This window comes from Cupressus sempervirens, chromosome 10, assembly GCF_028749045.1.
Source record: "Cupressus sempervirens isolate cs-2001-9-10 chromosome 10, ASM2874904v1, whole genome shotgun sequence".
Taxonomy (NCBI): Eukaryota; Viridiplantae; Streptophyta; class Pinopsida; order Cupressales; family Cupressaceae; genus Cupressus; species Cupressus sempervirens.
Genome location: NC_143127.1, coordinates 42429094 through 42445468, shown reverse-complemented (window position 1 = coordinate 42445468; position 16375 = coordinate 42429094). Strand labels below are relative to the sequence as shown.

The 16375-nt window shown below is 38.2% G+C and overlaps 1 protein-coding gene across 2 annotated transcripts in view; it reads left to right on the top strand.

Moving 5' to 3' along the window:
* Window positions 1-16375, top strand: part of LOC149532471 (synaptotagmin-5-like) — a 93701-nt gene that overhangs the window by 12077 nt on the left and 65249 nt on the right. For both annotated transcript variants that reach the window (XM_089806018.1, XM_089806017.1), the window contains exons 2-7: window positions 403-507; window positions 689-739; window positions 993-1113; window positions 11547-11668; window positions 12444-12545; window positions 12655-12729. In XM_089806018.1, coding sequence (XP_089662144.1) covers window positions 403-507; window positions 689-739; window positions 993-1113; window positions 11547-11668; window positions 12444-12545; window positions 12655-12729 — 576 coding nt within the window. The remainder of the gene's footprint in view (window positions 1-402; window positions 508-688; window positions 740-992; window positions 1114-11546; window positions 11669-12443; window positions 12546-12654; window positions 12730-16375) is intronic.

Genomic DNA, 16375 nt, shown 5'->3' with positions numbered 1-16375 from the left:
AATATGATGGTAGTTGGAACTATTTCCTCTAGAAATTCTAGCCAACAAATACTTTAGTCACTTTCTTTTGATCGGTATTTCGCCCACACTTTTTTTTGTGCATATATGTGTGAAACCATATTGTGAACTTTCCTTTCATATGTGAGTACATGTGTGTAAGTGAGAGAGGGAAGAAGTATTGGAGAGAGAGAGAGAGAGAGAGAGAGAGAGAGAGAGAGAGAGATGGTTAAACTAGAGATATGACCAGGGAAATTTTATTTGTGTAGGAATTGGCTTTCTTCTTGAAAGAGAGAGAGATGGTTAAACTAGAGATATGACCAGGGAAATTTTATTTGTGTAGGAATTGGCTTTCTTCTTAAATTGATAATTGAAATTCTTATTGTGTTTCAAATGTTATTGTAGGCTGTAAAAATCGCAGCTCTATCAAAGTTGACATTGGACGATACAAAACGGATTCTTCCAAAAGAATCTTTTCCACAATGGGTTACCTTCTCCAATCGTCAAAAGGTGTTGTAATTTTGTCTACATTTATTTTCTCCTTGAAGGGATAGAATTTTTTCTTCTTCAAATTTTTGTTTCTCAAACCAAATTTGTTTGGAAAGTTAATTCTTTAATTCTGAATCTGGATAATATACAGCTAAGCTGTTTGAAGGTCATAAAAAAAAGTCTCTGTTCATTTTGGTTGCAGTTAAGTTGGTTGAATTTCAAACTGAAGAAGGTTTGGCCATTTATCAATGAGGTTTGCTTCAATTTCACAATAAAATCATGTTTTGTCAGATGTTTTTGCACATCATTCATATCTTATTATAAAATGCTGAACTCTTATAGCATACAGATTGGGAAAACAATTTCAAAATTGTTAAAAAATTTAATTGGCTACTCAGATAGGAAAGTTATAAATTCATAACCACTTAATAGGGTTTAGGGTCAATGAAAGAGTATTAGAAAATTTTATGTTACGGAGTATAACAATTTATTCTATAACATGGCAGGCCGCATCTGAATTGATCAAAGAAACAATAGAGCCAATTCTAGAACTGTACAAACCATCTATACTGGCTTCTCTCACGTTTTCAACATTTACTCTTGGTACTGTTGCCCCACAATTTACGGGTTTGTATTTGAATCCTTACTTCTATTGAGTGTATCATTTGCATAGAGTTTTAAAGTAAAGTGGAATTAATTTTATGACTTCATAAAACAAAAATTTGCTATCAGTGCATTTTAAATCTATATCAAGCCTTTTTTATTGTAACAGACTTTTCTGCCTTCAAGAATCTGAGTTATGGATGCTTTATCATGTCCTATTTTTAATTTTTGCAGATAATTAAAAAAAATCTGTTTCCTTTTCAACTACATTAAAAGTTAAAAATAATGATGTAGGATTGAAATTAAACTCAAAGTCGTAGAATTTACTAATGACATTGACTAGTCTAAATGAGGTTTCAGTAAATAGGCTAAAACTTGGAATCAAAGTTAGACTTCATTCGATTCTTCTAGGTAGTTCAATAAGCAGTTAAAGGTAACTTTTTGTTGGAAAAAAGCTGGATTCCATTTTTGGTTTCACTACTAGTCGATTAGAATCTATTAATAAAGAACATTAAACTTTTAGCTTCTTGTTTCTTTTAGAGATGGGTCTCAATTTTGTTTCTTGTTGTTGTTAGCAGTTACCCCTTTGAATCCCTAGTCATTCATAGACATTAATATGGTTTCATTCTTGATTTTTCTTGTCTAATGCTTATTACATTAATTACAACTATCTTAATATTATCGCCTAAAATTTATTATGGACATTTATTTCCTTACATCCCTCTATCTAGACAATTTCTAATTGCAAACCAAAGTTTAGAGGACTTGGTAATCACTTTCAAAGATGAGGGGGTCTGAATTTGAAGCCATACTAATGTTGTGATGCATAATGCAAGTTTAATCAAAGAGGTGTTTGTTTACCATATGGGGTAAATAGTTTAATGCATACAGATAATAGACAAGAACATGTAACACAGCAGTACTCCTTTTATTATTCGCATATATGCCGAAAAGATTACATAGTGCTTCCAATGATGATTACAATCATGATCCAAAGTTGTACATATACCATTCCGAAGAACCTTCCCGAAGGGGCCCATTGGCTACATAACAATTACCGACTACATGATAATCTACCCATCGGCTATTTTATAACTTTACCGACAACAGTGTTTTATGGTGTAGGTTCAATCACTGAAATAATCTGTTCAGCAACTGTAACCATTGTTCAAGTGGGAATGGTATGTGCCTGTGTTGGCTTAGCCATTCAGAATCTCCACCAAGCATCATCTTAGTGGCAGATCCCAGTCAAATCAATGACCAACTCTGTTTGTAGACCTTTTAAGTGGTGAAAGAAAGTAAAGATGGTTCCTAAAAAATTAGAAGACACCTTAAACTAACAGAAACACTGGAAAGAAGCCTAGGTAGTGAAAACATGCCTGTAGATGGAGTGACAGTCACAAAAGAATGTCTCAGAAGAGAAGAGTTGCAGCTTCCTACAGCAGTAGCTTAGGCCCTTAAAGCATATTTTCAGGTTCTTGAATATATTTATCAGCATTTTTCTCTGGCTATGAGGGCAGCTTTCATATTAGATCTGCAGGAGTTAGGGTTTTCTTGCTTCTCAAAAACTATTTATTAGTTTTAAAAGGAGACTCTAAATTGAACAAGTGTTAGTTTTCAGCCTTTTAAAGAAGGAATGGGCAGGAATTCTTAAAACATCGTCTCTTGCTAACTTAGTGACAGCTTCAGTCTTTTTGGCTAGTTTTCACCAAGTCTCTTGCTAGGGTTTCAACATTTGATCTTCACAAACCCTAGGTATGATTTTCCAATTGGAAGGATGGACGCATGCAGTTAGGGTTTCTAGGATATCAAGGGGATGATTTGTCTTATCATGGTTTTTTATCATTGAGAAAGAATTTAGTGTTTGGAACTCTAAATTTTCCATGCTTTTCATGGGGATTATCAAATTGAATTGGTAGAGTTGTTAGTAATTCGTGGTGTTAGGGTTTCAAAAGTTTTCAAATGGTTTGTAAAATATAGATAAAAAGTTTCTTCAAAATCCTAGAGTTTGTTCATGGTTAGAAAGAATGTCATCTGGATGTCTCACAACTGCACACCCAAATTCACCAACATTGACTATTGATAGAAATTCCTCCACATAAAAACTTGACTTCACTTCCAATGCACCATATGTGATGTCCCAGCCTTGACATTGCAACACTAATATTTCACACAATTCTTCCATTTTGTGACAAAATCGCAAAAGGATAGGCAGTTCAAGTATGGTATTTTTGACGTAGTCTGATGAAACCCATCGATACAACTGGATTAGCTTAATAATAATGTGACTACTGGTCATCTTTGAAACAACTAGGATGTGATCAGCACACGTGATATTGGTATCATCAATTATTCATATATTGACATGCAGTTTTCATATATAGCAACACAATCCACTATGTGGAGACCACATGTAAGAGTCAACGAGAAAGGGAAAAATCCAAGTACCGTGAATAATGACATCGAAGAGGAGAATTTGTGATTGATAACATTAAAGGCTAATAGATTTTGAGGATACTGCAAATCATCTATTGTTCATGGGCATCATGGAGGATTAAAGGGATAAACAATTCCTGACATGTTGATTATCTAACTTACTAGATACTCTTCAGCAACCCTCAAAGTCTGGTTCAATTCTGTACAAAGTCTGGTCCTTGTCAGATTCTCGCCAAATTCTCTTGCAGAGCTATGAAATCGCTGCAAATTCTGTCAGAGGAACCCGGGCAGAATCTGCAGCAAATTTTAAAGAATTTGCTGGGCTGAATTTGGTCTCCAAACATTTTTTTAAGACTTTTAAAGTGTTTTTTTAATCTCTCAACCCTATTGTGACCACCAAAAAGACCAAAAAAGATGTTTATATGTCATTTATGCATGAGTATGAAAATGAAAACTTATACAGGAAATCCAAATTGACAATAGGTGACATCTAAATTGATGATTATAGAGGAATGCCTTTAAAAAGATATGATATCTTTGAATCTGGGAATTCAAATTTGTACCTCACCTTTTGACATAGCCTGCATAGAAATGCTCTGTTTACTGTACTGGTAAAGAAATCAACACATACAGACAATGGAACAGAATAGCAGAATTATATTCGCATATGCCAGACACACATTATGCTTCATAAGATGAGTAATAGAAGATCATTTACAATTATTCCAGACGGGATATAAATACTTTCTGCCGAACCTTCCTGAAGGAGTCTGTCGGCCAAAAACATTATGTCCGCTACAAACTATTTGCCCGTCGGCTACAAAATACAAAACACCGACGACAATCATTTCGTCGGCTACAGAAACACCGCCGGGACCATCCAGTCGGCTGACACCATTCCCCCCAAAAAGAAAAGTCATCTCCGGACGACAATTACAAAATATCTGAAACAAATTAACAAACAAAATACATTATCAAAGTGACTACAACAAGAGAAATCCGCTTCTGTCACATCACTTCCACATTCATCCCATGCCTGTAGCCTCTACTAACACAACACTGCCTCCTTAATGAAGCTGACCTTGATAGCCACCTGTGCTGCTTTCTTTGTTTTCAATTCCTCAGTACCCTGAGCCAAGCGTCGCTGCATTGCCTCCAACTGGATGATTAGCTCCTCCCGAGCTCTCTACGCATCCACCAAGACAGCCTCCCGGCCAACACGTACTCCCAGTGCTTTTGGTACACAGAAAGTCCATCCTTGCAGCAACTTCAACTCTTCTCAACTGGTCAGACTCCCACGACTGATATCCGCAACGACTGGGGGTCTAGGGGGCAACGCCCCTGGCGGGGTCAAGGGGCAGCGCCCCAGGTGCGCTCCCTATCGCAGTACAGGGTGGGGTTGAGGGGCAGCGCCCCTCGCCGCCAAAACCAAATTAACATTTCGAAACCCACACAAAACTGCACGGAACACACCATTTCTATCATTTTCTGCCGATTCTACACTCTTTTTGGCAACCACTGATGCTTCCCCTTCCTTGTGGCATCATCTGCTACTCATTCCAAACAACTTGAATCTGTCGTCGTTTTTTTTTTTTTTTTTTAAGAAAACCCCGCGCACCCATCTTCTACACAGACTCAACAATCTCTCTTTCGCAAATGAGAAACAAAACTTCAACAATCTTTCGCTGAAACAACTCCTTTGGCAATGAGAAGCTCAACAATTCTTCCGGCAATGAAAACAATCAAACAATCTATTCCTTCGAAATTTCTTGTTGCAAATTGCATTAAATCCGGGCTTCTCCAGAAACCGTAGAGCTAACGCACCTGGAAAAAAATGCAAAGCCGTGGGGCAGTCTGTGGGAAAATGTGAAAAGACTCCGCTGAGAGATGCGGACAACTCCGCCGGCGCCCGATGAAGAACTCTGCGGGAAGATAATAGACAGATCACGCTGCAGAAGACCTTTCGCGGAATAGTTCGCGGGAGCTACCCGCGAGACAGTCCGCAGACATCTGCTGCGGGACAGTCCGCGGACAGCTACCCACAGGATATGTTCGTGGGAGCCACTCGTGGGACAGTCCGCGGACACATGCCGCGGGATAGTCCGCGGGAGCTACTCGCAAACATCTTCCCGTGGGACAGTCCACGGACAGCTGCATCCGCCCGCGAGACTTTTACTGCTTCTTTTTAAAAAAAAAAAAAAAAATCTTTTATATATATATATATTTTTTCACTTTTTTTCTTTTTTCTTTTTTTTTTTTCAATTTTTTTTTTCTTCTTTTTTTTTTTTTGACAAAAATAAAATAAATAAAAAACAACACCTCAATTTTGCCTCCAGGCGTCGCCATTCTGCAACGACGACAAGGGAATCATCTGATCATTCTATGACGGCGATGGCGACAGCATCTTCCTGGCACGGTAGGATTCGTTGATTGCGTGAGGTACCTCTTGCCTGTCCAACGTCCCCAACTTTACCACTCGATTGTTGCCGACCTCCCGGATCTGATATGGTCCAACCCATCTTGCCTTAAAACTTTCGTGTTTGCTTTCATTCCAATCGTCGTACTTGAGTACCAACTGCCCCGGCTGAAACCTGTTGAGTTTGTCATGCCACGCCTTATGCCTGTTCTGTGTCACCTCCGTTGCCCACTGTGCTTGCTATCGTCGCGCATCTAGATTATTTCCTTGCTGTCGGTCGGTACCCTTCAAGTAATTTAATGGTGTGATGCGTTCTTTTCCTCTTCCTCCTGTGCAATCCATTCACCATGTACCGAATGGTGAAATTTTTCTTTTTTCTGGCTCTGTGTTGTATGTCCTTCCCTTCTTCAGCCGTAACCTCCTTTGCATCATCTGCTTCTCTGTATTCCTCCAGACACTCATTTTCCTCCTTTTTCTCACCTTTGTCGACCCTTAGCATATTACAACTCGGAAAGAGTTCGTAGTCTTCTATTTGCCAATGGTAAAGGCCATTCACCGAGTATAGGTCGTCGTCATTTGATCCTCTGTCTAGTCTCAATATTCCTTTGTCATCCGGTTCCATTCTCCTCTTTCCTTCATTTTCATTTTTTTCGTCGTCACTATCGCCTTCACCTTCTGAGTCTGACGATGTTGCCTCCTCACCTACCATTTGTGTGTGCAGGTCAATTATGAATCTTTTGCCTCCGCGCTCCATTGATAGGGTATTTCGTTTCCAATCATGTTTTACTTTTGCTTGCATCAACCAAGTCTGTCCAAGAATAGCATCATATCCTTTTTTTTTCAATGGAATGACCACAAAATCCAATAAAAATGGTTGCGTACCAATAGTTACCGGTTGCGCCCTCAAGGTTCCCAACGGTTTAATCCCGTGCTAGTCCGCCGTGAGCAACTGGAATGTAGGTGGCCACAGCGTCAACTTTTCCAATTTCTTCCAAGTGTCCTCCGGCAACACATTCACGCTTGACCCTCCGTCGACAATTGTGTCTATCAGAACATTTCTCAAAATCCCCATCTCGACGATCGCCGGATGCCGTCCGGATGTGAGTGTCAGCAGCATTTGGTCTGTTGTCATCACTTCCCTACTGTCCCTTCCTGTGTCCTCCATTGCTTTCGAAAACTGTGTATGATTCAGAATGGCCGTCTGTAACTGGGGCATTGTGAGGAGGAGGTCACTTATCTTGACCGGTATCTCCATTTGTAAGATCTGTCGTACAATGTTTTGTTCTGCGAAGTTCCTTGCCAAGGTGTCGGTGATGTCCTTCAACTGAGATGTCCCCACCGACGATGCCTTCGCAATTTCTACCTGCGCTTCCCCCAATTTTCTCTTTTCCTCCGCTTGCCTCCGTGTAATTGCCAAAACCTCCTCTACATCCGTGCCGACAGTGATCAAGTTTACTTCAGACTTTGGACACTTGGAATCTTCGTGATCGCTGGGTCCGCACCAGCTGCATAATAATTTCGGTGTGTTTGCCGCTGTACAATCCCGTGCAAAATGACCCCACAAATTACATGCTTGGCATTGAACAATCGGCCGTCCGTTTGCATCATACTGGGTTCAACTTCGGCTCCCATTATTATTGTTATTGTTCGCATTGTTGTTATTTTGCCCTCTGTTATTATTCCTGTACCCTCCAGATGTGGCACCTGCACTATTCGTATTTCCGCTACTGCCCGACAGGGAAGCCTCCTGTGTAAGAAGCACCTGCGGAGATCCTCTTGTCTTCATGTTAAAGGGGCACTCTTTTGTCGAATGGCCCATGATCTGACAAATGTCACAGAATTGGTTCTTTGGACACGATCCTTTAGTATGACCGTTGGTCTTACACTCCGTGCACCACAGCTCACTGCCTTTGGGCTCCTTCTGCATGTTTTTAAACTCCTTCATCATGCGGATCATGTCCTTCTGTAAAGCGTGGATCTTCTTGCTACTGCCTTCATCATCGCTGCTATCTTCTCAGGTAGGCTCGTCGTCATCATAATCAGATGAGCTAGTGTTCTTCTTCTTCTTTGTTTTCTGCTCACTTTCGAGGTCCAATGCTCTGTTATAAGCTTCCGTGTATGACGACGGTGGCACAATTTTCATTTTCCTTCGCAACTTCGAGCATAGGCCTTCCACGAACCATCTTTTCTGAAATCCGTCTACCGGCTTACTTTCCATTTTGTTTATCAAGTCTTTTAATTTTCTGGCGTAAACACGGACAGTTTCGTTCTTCCCCTGCTTAGTATTGAAGATCTCTGCTACAATTTCATTATCATCCCGCAACAGTTTAAATTTTGCCAGAAACTCTTTTTTAATGTTATCCCAACTGTTTAGCTTTTGTGGATTTGTATCAGTGAACCAATCAATTGGTACACCTCGTAGGGTGGCTGGAAATTGCCTCATCTAGTCATCTTCATCAGTTATCCCATTTGCCTTCCACATCGTTTCACATGTTTTGCAATGTCGAATGGGATCGGTCGTACCATCGCCATTGAACTTCAGCAGTTTCTCTTTTGGTCCCGCCATCACAATTGGTTTCTGTAAACAGGCGTTGCTCAGTCCTGCAACACTGGCGCTCTTCACTCCCACACCGGCGGTCTGCACTTCCACACCGATAGTCTGTACTCCCACACCGGCGGACTGGTCTCCCACACCGACGGTCTGCACTCCCACACCCACAGTCTGTACTCCCACACCGGCGGACTGGTCTCCCACACCGACGATCTGCACTCCCACACCGGCGGATTGCACTCCCACACCGGCGGACTTCACTCCCACACCAACGGATTGCTCTCCCACACTGGCGGACTGCACTCCCACACCGGCGGACTGCTCTCCCACATTGGCGGACTGCACTCCCACACCGGTGCTTTGCACTCCCACACCGACAGACTGTTCTTCGACACCGTCAGACTCAACAACTGCGAACCTTGGTGAAGAAGGGTGTTCTGAAGTTGTCCCCTGCGGAAGTATATCCCGGACGAAGAGTTCACTCCACGCTCTTGCTCTGTCGGCACTTCGAGCCATGCGAGTCGATGCTCTTCTGTCTGGATTCTCTTCCCTCGGCAAACACAAATTCAAAAACTCCTCCCGTGCTTCTTCCACCAATTCCACCCGCTGCTGATTCTCCTCCAACAATTCTTCAGCGCTCTGGTTTCCATCGGCAATCTTCTGAAATCTCCGTCGGCGTTCGGCTTGCTGTGCCAGAATTAAATTCTCTTGCGCAGTACGGATTCCATCTTTTCCCTTGACCTTATTCCGATCCTTGTTAAGCTGATTTGGCATTAATCTTCATTCCTCCCACCTTCCAGGTTCATAAGGCAACGACGCCAAATGTTTACCGTACTGGTAAAGAAATCAACACATACAGACAATGGAACAGAATAGCAGAATTATATTCGCATATGCCAGACATACATTATGCTTCATAAGATGAGTAATAGAAGATCATTGACAATTATTCCAGACGGGATATAAATACTATCTGCCGAACCTTCCCGAAGGCCAAAAACATTATTTCCGCTACAAACTATTTACCCGTCGGCTACAAAAATACAAAACATTGACGACAATCATTCCGTCGGCTACAGAAACACTGTCGGGACCATCCAGTTGGTTGACATGCTCTAACCAATACAAAATAAAAATTCAGATAATTGCACTTATCTTTTGTTTCATTCTCAAACTGTCCTCATGATATGGAAATATGTTCCATGCATGTGACCAAGTAAGTGTATCAAGTTGTATGTATTGCTAAATGATGCAATACAGTGTCCAAGAAGTCATCACTTGGACCTAGGAAAGGAAAGTGGAAAGCATGAACACGTTATTGGACAAGGATAGATGATCATGATCCAAAAGTTGCATCAAGAGATTCACCCATACTCCTCACAACAAATGTTATCAGAGACCTTGGAAGTGGTTAAAAAGGAAGAAAGGGCAAGGTGTTTGATAATTGCAAAACATGAATCCCTAAGAAAGTTCAAAACATGAGATAATCATCAAGCATCACAAGGAGCAGGTGATTCTTCATGTGAATCCTCTCTCACAGAGAAAGTGAATGCTTGGATTCATGAAGATCATAAGGCTACACTTAGCCCATCTCAAAGATCATTTGTTGAGGATAACTTATCTAATGAATTCAGAAGACAAAATGGTGTTCATGATTCTTTTTTGCATCCTAATGAGCACATAGTATCTGCTACCAAGTCAAGTGTCGAGAAAGGAAATATCTCCAGTACAAGAAAATCAGAAGTCACTTCTTGTATCTAATTCAATCACTTTGAGGCAAATAGACAAGGAAATGTAACATTGAAGGTATGGAGAGATGAAATACAAGATAGTGAATGAGGATAGAAGAATATTTAGAGTTTATGGAACCCTAAATTAGTATGAATAGGAGGATAAGCCAATGGATGTACATAATATCTCACAAACAGAAAAGCAAGATGCAGACTGTATGGGCAAGCTATACCTCTGGACACACTGAGTAACTGCAAACACTCATTAGAAAAGTTGTGGGAATTACCAACCCGCAAGCAGGCAAGCTTTTGAGCTTTGCAGTTAACTTTCAAGTTGCATGAGTAGTTTGCAAATTTCTGATCTATGGTTTGTAATATGGTGGTGGTTGGGGAAACCGACTTGCATCAAACCTAATAATGCATATTCAAATTATCTATTTTGAGGAGAAAAGGTAAACACCATGAGAATTATCGTAGAGAAATTGCATCAGGACTATCACATAAAGTTGTGAACCCCACAGTCCTTACCTTATAGAAAAGAATTATGCAATAGACATTTGATATTTCAACATGAAAACATTTTGACAGGTTCATCTTTCTATTACCGTGTTTGTGTCCAAGGAAGAATTGTGTAATAAACTTTTTATTAGTTGTTACAGATTAAGTTACCTTTATGCAGAACTTATGACTCTTTGAGGGTTAGCTCCTTCGGGCTAGTTTCCTGTTGGGTACAAAATCGTTGACTATGGCTTTTATAGTGTACTTTAAAATCAATGAATTGATTAAAAATAATTCTCTCTTATCAAATTTGTTCCATGTTTGTATTTTTTATAACACAAATGAGGGTGAAATAATAGGAATTGCAAATTAAAGTAACTTATCTGCTTCTATCAAGAGTTTAATATTTCAGGATGATTAGTTTTCAGAGTGTGAACCAAAATATAGGGTTTTGAGACTCAACTCCCCAAAACCATTATATTTTTGGAAACATATTGAGAAATACTGAACTGCTTTTATATATACACACACATGATAAAGCTTGAGTAAAATATGGAAAAGAAATGCAATATGTATCACCTGTGTTAGAGTTACAAGAATGTCATGAAGTGGATTATAACACGTAACATAATATAGAATTCAAGTATAAAAGAATGTCTTGTTAGGATGTGAAATGTGCCATCAAAACAAGATGGAGAATTTGTTCCTCCTAATAAAATGTTATTCTAGGGTATGCCTTAAGTATTAGAACTTTGAATTTGCATGCTTATTGAACATATTAAGAGATATAGTTATATGTGGAACATTGACTGAAGTTTTCAAGCAGGAGTTAAACTGGTCGAGACTACAAATAGTGGAGCTATAATGGAGCTAGAGGTGCAGTGGGATGGTGATCAGAATATTATATTGGATATTAGAACTTTACTTGGTGTGGCTTTTCCAATCCAGGTGAACCCTATTATGTCCGATTCCCTAGTATAAAAAGAGAATTTTTGAGAATCTGTGCAAATAAATGGGACTACTCTGTTTGCAATCTCCACTATCTCTACGTTGGAAATTTACCAATCCCTGAATGATAATAATCATTTTATTCTAATTATAATTTTCTATATGCACAAAAAGATCTAGGTCCAAAAATGATTGTTCATTTATGTATTTTTGCATTCTTTAACACCTATTAGTTGATTCACCTAAACTTGTTATCTGTCAACAATTTATAGTTGGTAGCTAGTAGTGGTGCATAACTTTTAACATCCTTCCCAAAACAATTTCTAATTGACATGTTTGATTGCAAGAATAATGTGAAATTGTAAGTTCTAATTGAGTGCTTCACAATTTAGTTTTAAAGAACAATTCCCGTATAGTTGCTTATCATTAAAATGCTAAAAAGTAAAAATACAATAATACAAAATATATAAACTGTTTCTTTGGGAAGGATCAATTGAAGAATTTATTTCTAATGTATGCCATAACTTCATTGAATTTTTTGATTCGGTAATTTCTGTATTGCGCGCACACAAATAATAATAGAAATGTCTCTCTGTTCTAAATTTAGTTACTAGAATTTACATTTAAAGTTTAGTACATGTTTAGTCCAAAGTACATCAATTTGTATGATAGTATGCTTTCTGCATTTGAAGAATGCAGAATTAACCATTTTGGGTTGTTGAAAGTCATGTTGAGAACGACAGAATAAATAATTGGTTTGTTCAGTTTCTTTCAGGTAAAGAATATTGGTTTCACTGGTGTGTTCCAATTGATTTTGCAACCTTGGGAGAACCAACTTCCTTGCTTTGGGGCACTTATTTATTCTTTACTTGAGAAGGTTAGCTTAAAAAGGAAGTTACAGTTTTTTATTGGTTTGAGGAAATAAATGTCATGAAATTAAATATATTCAAATTTTTATTAACCTCACTTTTCAAGAATTGTTACAGGAGAACCTAGACTTTACTTTGAAGGTTATTGGAGGTGACATCAAGGCAATTCCTGGGTTGGCTGGTGCTATTGAGGTTTGTAAGAAAATTCTTGAACTGATACTTGAAAAAGTAATCACACTTACTGAATCTCTTGGTTTCAAGTTTAAACAGGTCAAAAGAAGGCTTATTTTACCAGACTAAGCAAGTCTAGCTGAGTATTGGCTGATTTTTTCAATATATATTGTTCTTTGTAAACTAGAAATATTTTAGTCTCTGAGTCTGCCAAGTTTTTGCTGTGTTTTGTTGATGAGCCAGAGTCTGAGAAAAATTGGCATCCTGATTCCGAGTTTTGCAACATTGATCGCATAAGAATAAGCTAACTCATGTATGTAATATTAATTTGTATGGATGCATATATGATGATTAATATTGAATGCTTGAATTAACATATTGAAGATCTAATGATAACAGATTTCCACAATCCATGATAGTATATTCATGCTTTTGGATACGATTGCGTTGTGGTTTATTAGCATCAACATTTTCGACCATAGTCAATGATCCATCATCAGGATGAGAGAGCATGTAAAGAGATAATAGGAAGCAGACCCAGACTACATAAAAATAAAACCAGAGGGAATAGAGAGGAGCATGCAAACCAAGAGAGAAAATTAAAGAAATAAAAGCTAAAAATAAAGAACAAGGAAAGAAAATAGAGAAGCAAAGAAAAAGAAAAAGAAAAAAGAAGATAAAGAAATAAATCTCCAAAAAATATAAAATAAAAATAAAAATTAAATAAAGGAAAGACACACAATTCTATATATATATAGATCAATAAATCAATGTATATGTATATGATTAATGTCTAGGAATATATGTATACTAATGTATACATATATACAGAATTTAAATAACATGTATATATCTATTCATATATGTTCTAATATACACACATAAATATATGTATATATATGAAATTGACTAGGTATATATGCAAACTAATATATATATATATATATATATATATATATATATATATATATAATTTAACTAACATTTAAGTATATAATCTATTATTTAAATACATAAAAAATATGCAAAAAATTATGATAACGAATAGGTATATAGACTATGAGCCTATACATATATATAACAATAAACATATACCTATATGCAATGTAAGGAGTATGTATTTATACACACAAAACTAGAACAAGAAAGGGAAAATAACAAAAGGACTAGAACCCAAAATCAAGAAAGACGAATAACAAAAAGAGAAAACATCAAAGACCAATAAAATAAATGAAAACAAAACATCAAGAGAAGACACAAATGCCAAAAATGAAAGAAAGGGACATGATAAATAAACAAGTGAGTACGTGTGTGTGTGTAACACAAGGAGGAAGGGACAAAAGAGGAAGCGAGAAGAAACACGAGGAGGAGATGCAAGAGAGAGACACCACAATAGCTAAGAGAAAGACAAGGTGAAAAGGTGGGGGGGGGGGGGGGGGACACATAATGAGCGGGAATGAGGGAAGACAACATAGGCCTAGGCCAAGAGGGGTGGAGGGTAGGAGGGGGAGAGAGACGAACCAGGGGGGTGCTAGTGTGAGAAAAAGCGGAACAAGAGGGGAAAAAAAGTTGAGGGCTGAAAAAGGCCAAGGAAAAGAGGAAAAACACGGAACAAGCAAAGGCAAGGGGAGCAAAGATTAACCAGCGGTGGGTGGGGGGAGTGAGGGAGTCTCTTGAAGGGGTATAATAACAGAAACCAAGAAAGGTTGAGAGCCCAACCTTCATCACGATTGAGACTGGAGGGGTGATTAAATATTTCAATAGCTTCCATCTTTCTCTTGTAATAATTATCCTCTTTTACGAGAATTTGGGTTTTTTCCAAACAAATTAGATGTTTGGTGGAAGATGAATGCTCGGTTAAAGCAGATTTGATCACCCTTTAATGCTTGATGTCAGTACTATGCTTCTTGATTCCTGTGGCAAAGGATCTACCAGTTTTTCCAATGTAGGGCACTTGATAGGACCACAACACTTTGTAGACCCCTGATTCTGACAAGGTGTCCCTAGAGTCCTTGAGCAGGCATAAGTAATTCCTAATTGCGGAAAGGGGTTTGAAGGCACAATGAACTCCTTTTTTGAGAAGAATTTTGGAGATTTTTGATGTAGCCCAAACCCTTCAAAGCAATAGCTTAGAAAATTACATAATACAGAAGTTCAGAATGCCAGATTCTTCATTAAATTTTTTTCACTACTCTCATCTACAATGAAAGAAAACAACTAATTATTACAATTTCAAAAATTTCCATATTTGGCAGATTCTCGGAGAAAATAGATTTTTCCATTTTTGGTAATTTTCAAAACCCATCCTCTGAATCCTGATTTTTCCCAAGAAAAGCCCCCAACTAAGGCAAGATGAATTGCCAACTAATCTACAAAATCAAGAATATGATTTCAGATTTATTACAAAAACAACTTTCTAAAAAGTTGGAAAAAAACACAAAAATCCAATTTTGGAGGCCAAGATGATATTTCAGCCCCCCCAAAAGATGTCAAAATGGCCACAAATCGTGCTGAGCTCCTTCGACAAATAACTCCTCACACAGCTGCCTATAAAATTTCAGCCAAACCCACATCCGAGTCAAAAGTTATGACTCCCAGAAGTTGATGCATCATTCTTCCCTTGAAAGAAACGTAGCTCTGGCAAGTGGTTGTTTGTGAATTGCTGCAATTTTATTGAATCTAACTGCATTACTGTCCACTCTAATAACCATGTACTCTCCGTTTCAGGTAACCCGTCCCACTATATTAGGTATTTGTTATGCTGGCTATGCCTTGTGGAGGTAGTCTGCTTATCAAGAATTTGGGCAATCTTTTCTTTCTTCTTGGGAAGGTGATGTTGTCAATCCACTCCCTAGATGTCATCTGCACTTGGAACATCTCCATGGAATATGTATAAATTAGAAACATTAAAAACAGGGGAGATGTCAAGATTTGTTGGTAAGCTAACCTCATAAGCATTATCATTAATCTTTTTGATGATTTTGCAAGGTCCAATCTTTTTATACTTCAATTTATGATATGTGCCTGTAGGAAACCATTCACGCCTCAAGTAAACCATCACCAAGTCACCTACAACAAATACTTGTTGTCTCCGAGTACCATCTGTAGAAATCTTATATCTCGCATTACTATCTTGTAACTTTTGTCTGACATCTTGTTGGAGCTGGTGAAGGTGTTTAGCAAAGGCAACTCCATCATCACTAATTCTGTCTCCCAAGGGAAGTGAAACAAGATCTAGAACACCTTGAGGGTTTCGACCATAGACAATTTGAAAAAGAGATTTTCAAGTGGATCTGTTAACAAAACTATTATAGGAAAATTCTGCCAGGGGTAATGCCAAGTCCCACTGTTTAGGCTTCTCACCCACAATGTAGTGTAATAGATTTCCCAAACTCTGATTGACTAACTCTGTTTGTCCATCAGTTTGAGGATGATTGTAATAAACGAATTTTCATAACCAATTTAAATCTCCTAATAATTTGATTTAATAAGTAACTGATTCCATTTCACATGATAATGACTTCCATTAACTGAATGTAACTATGATTAAAGTAACTGTTTCTAATCTAACTGTGTTTCACATTCAGCTGATATATCGGGATCAAAATAAATAAAAAATACAAATACATTGCTAACAATTTATCCATTTCTAACTGATAACATATTC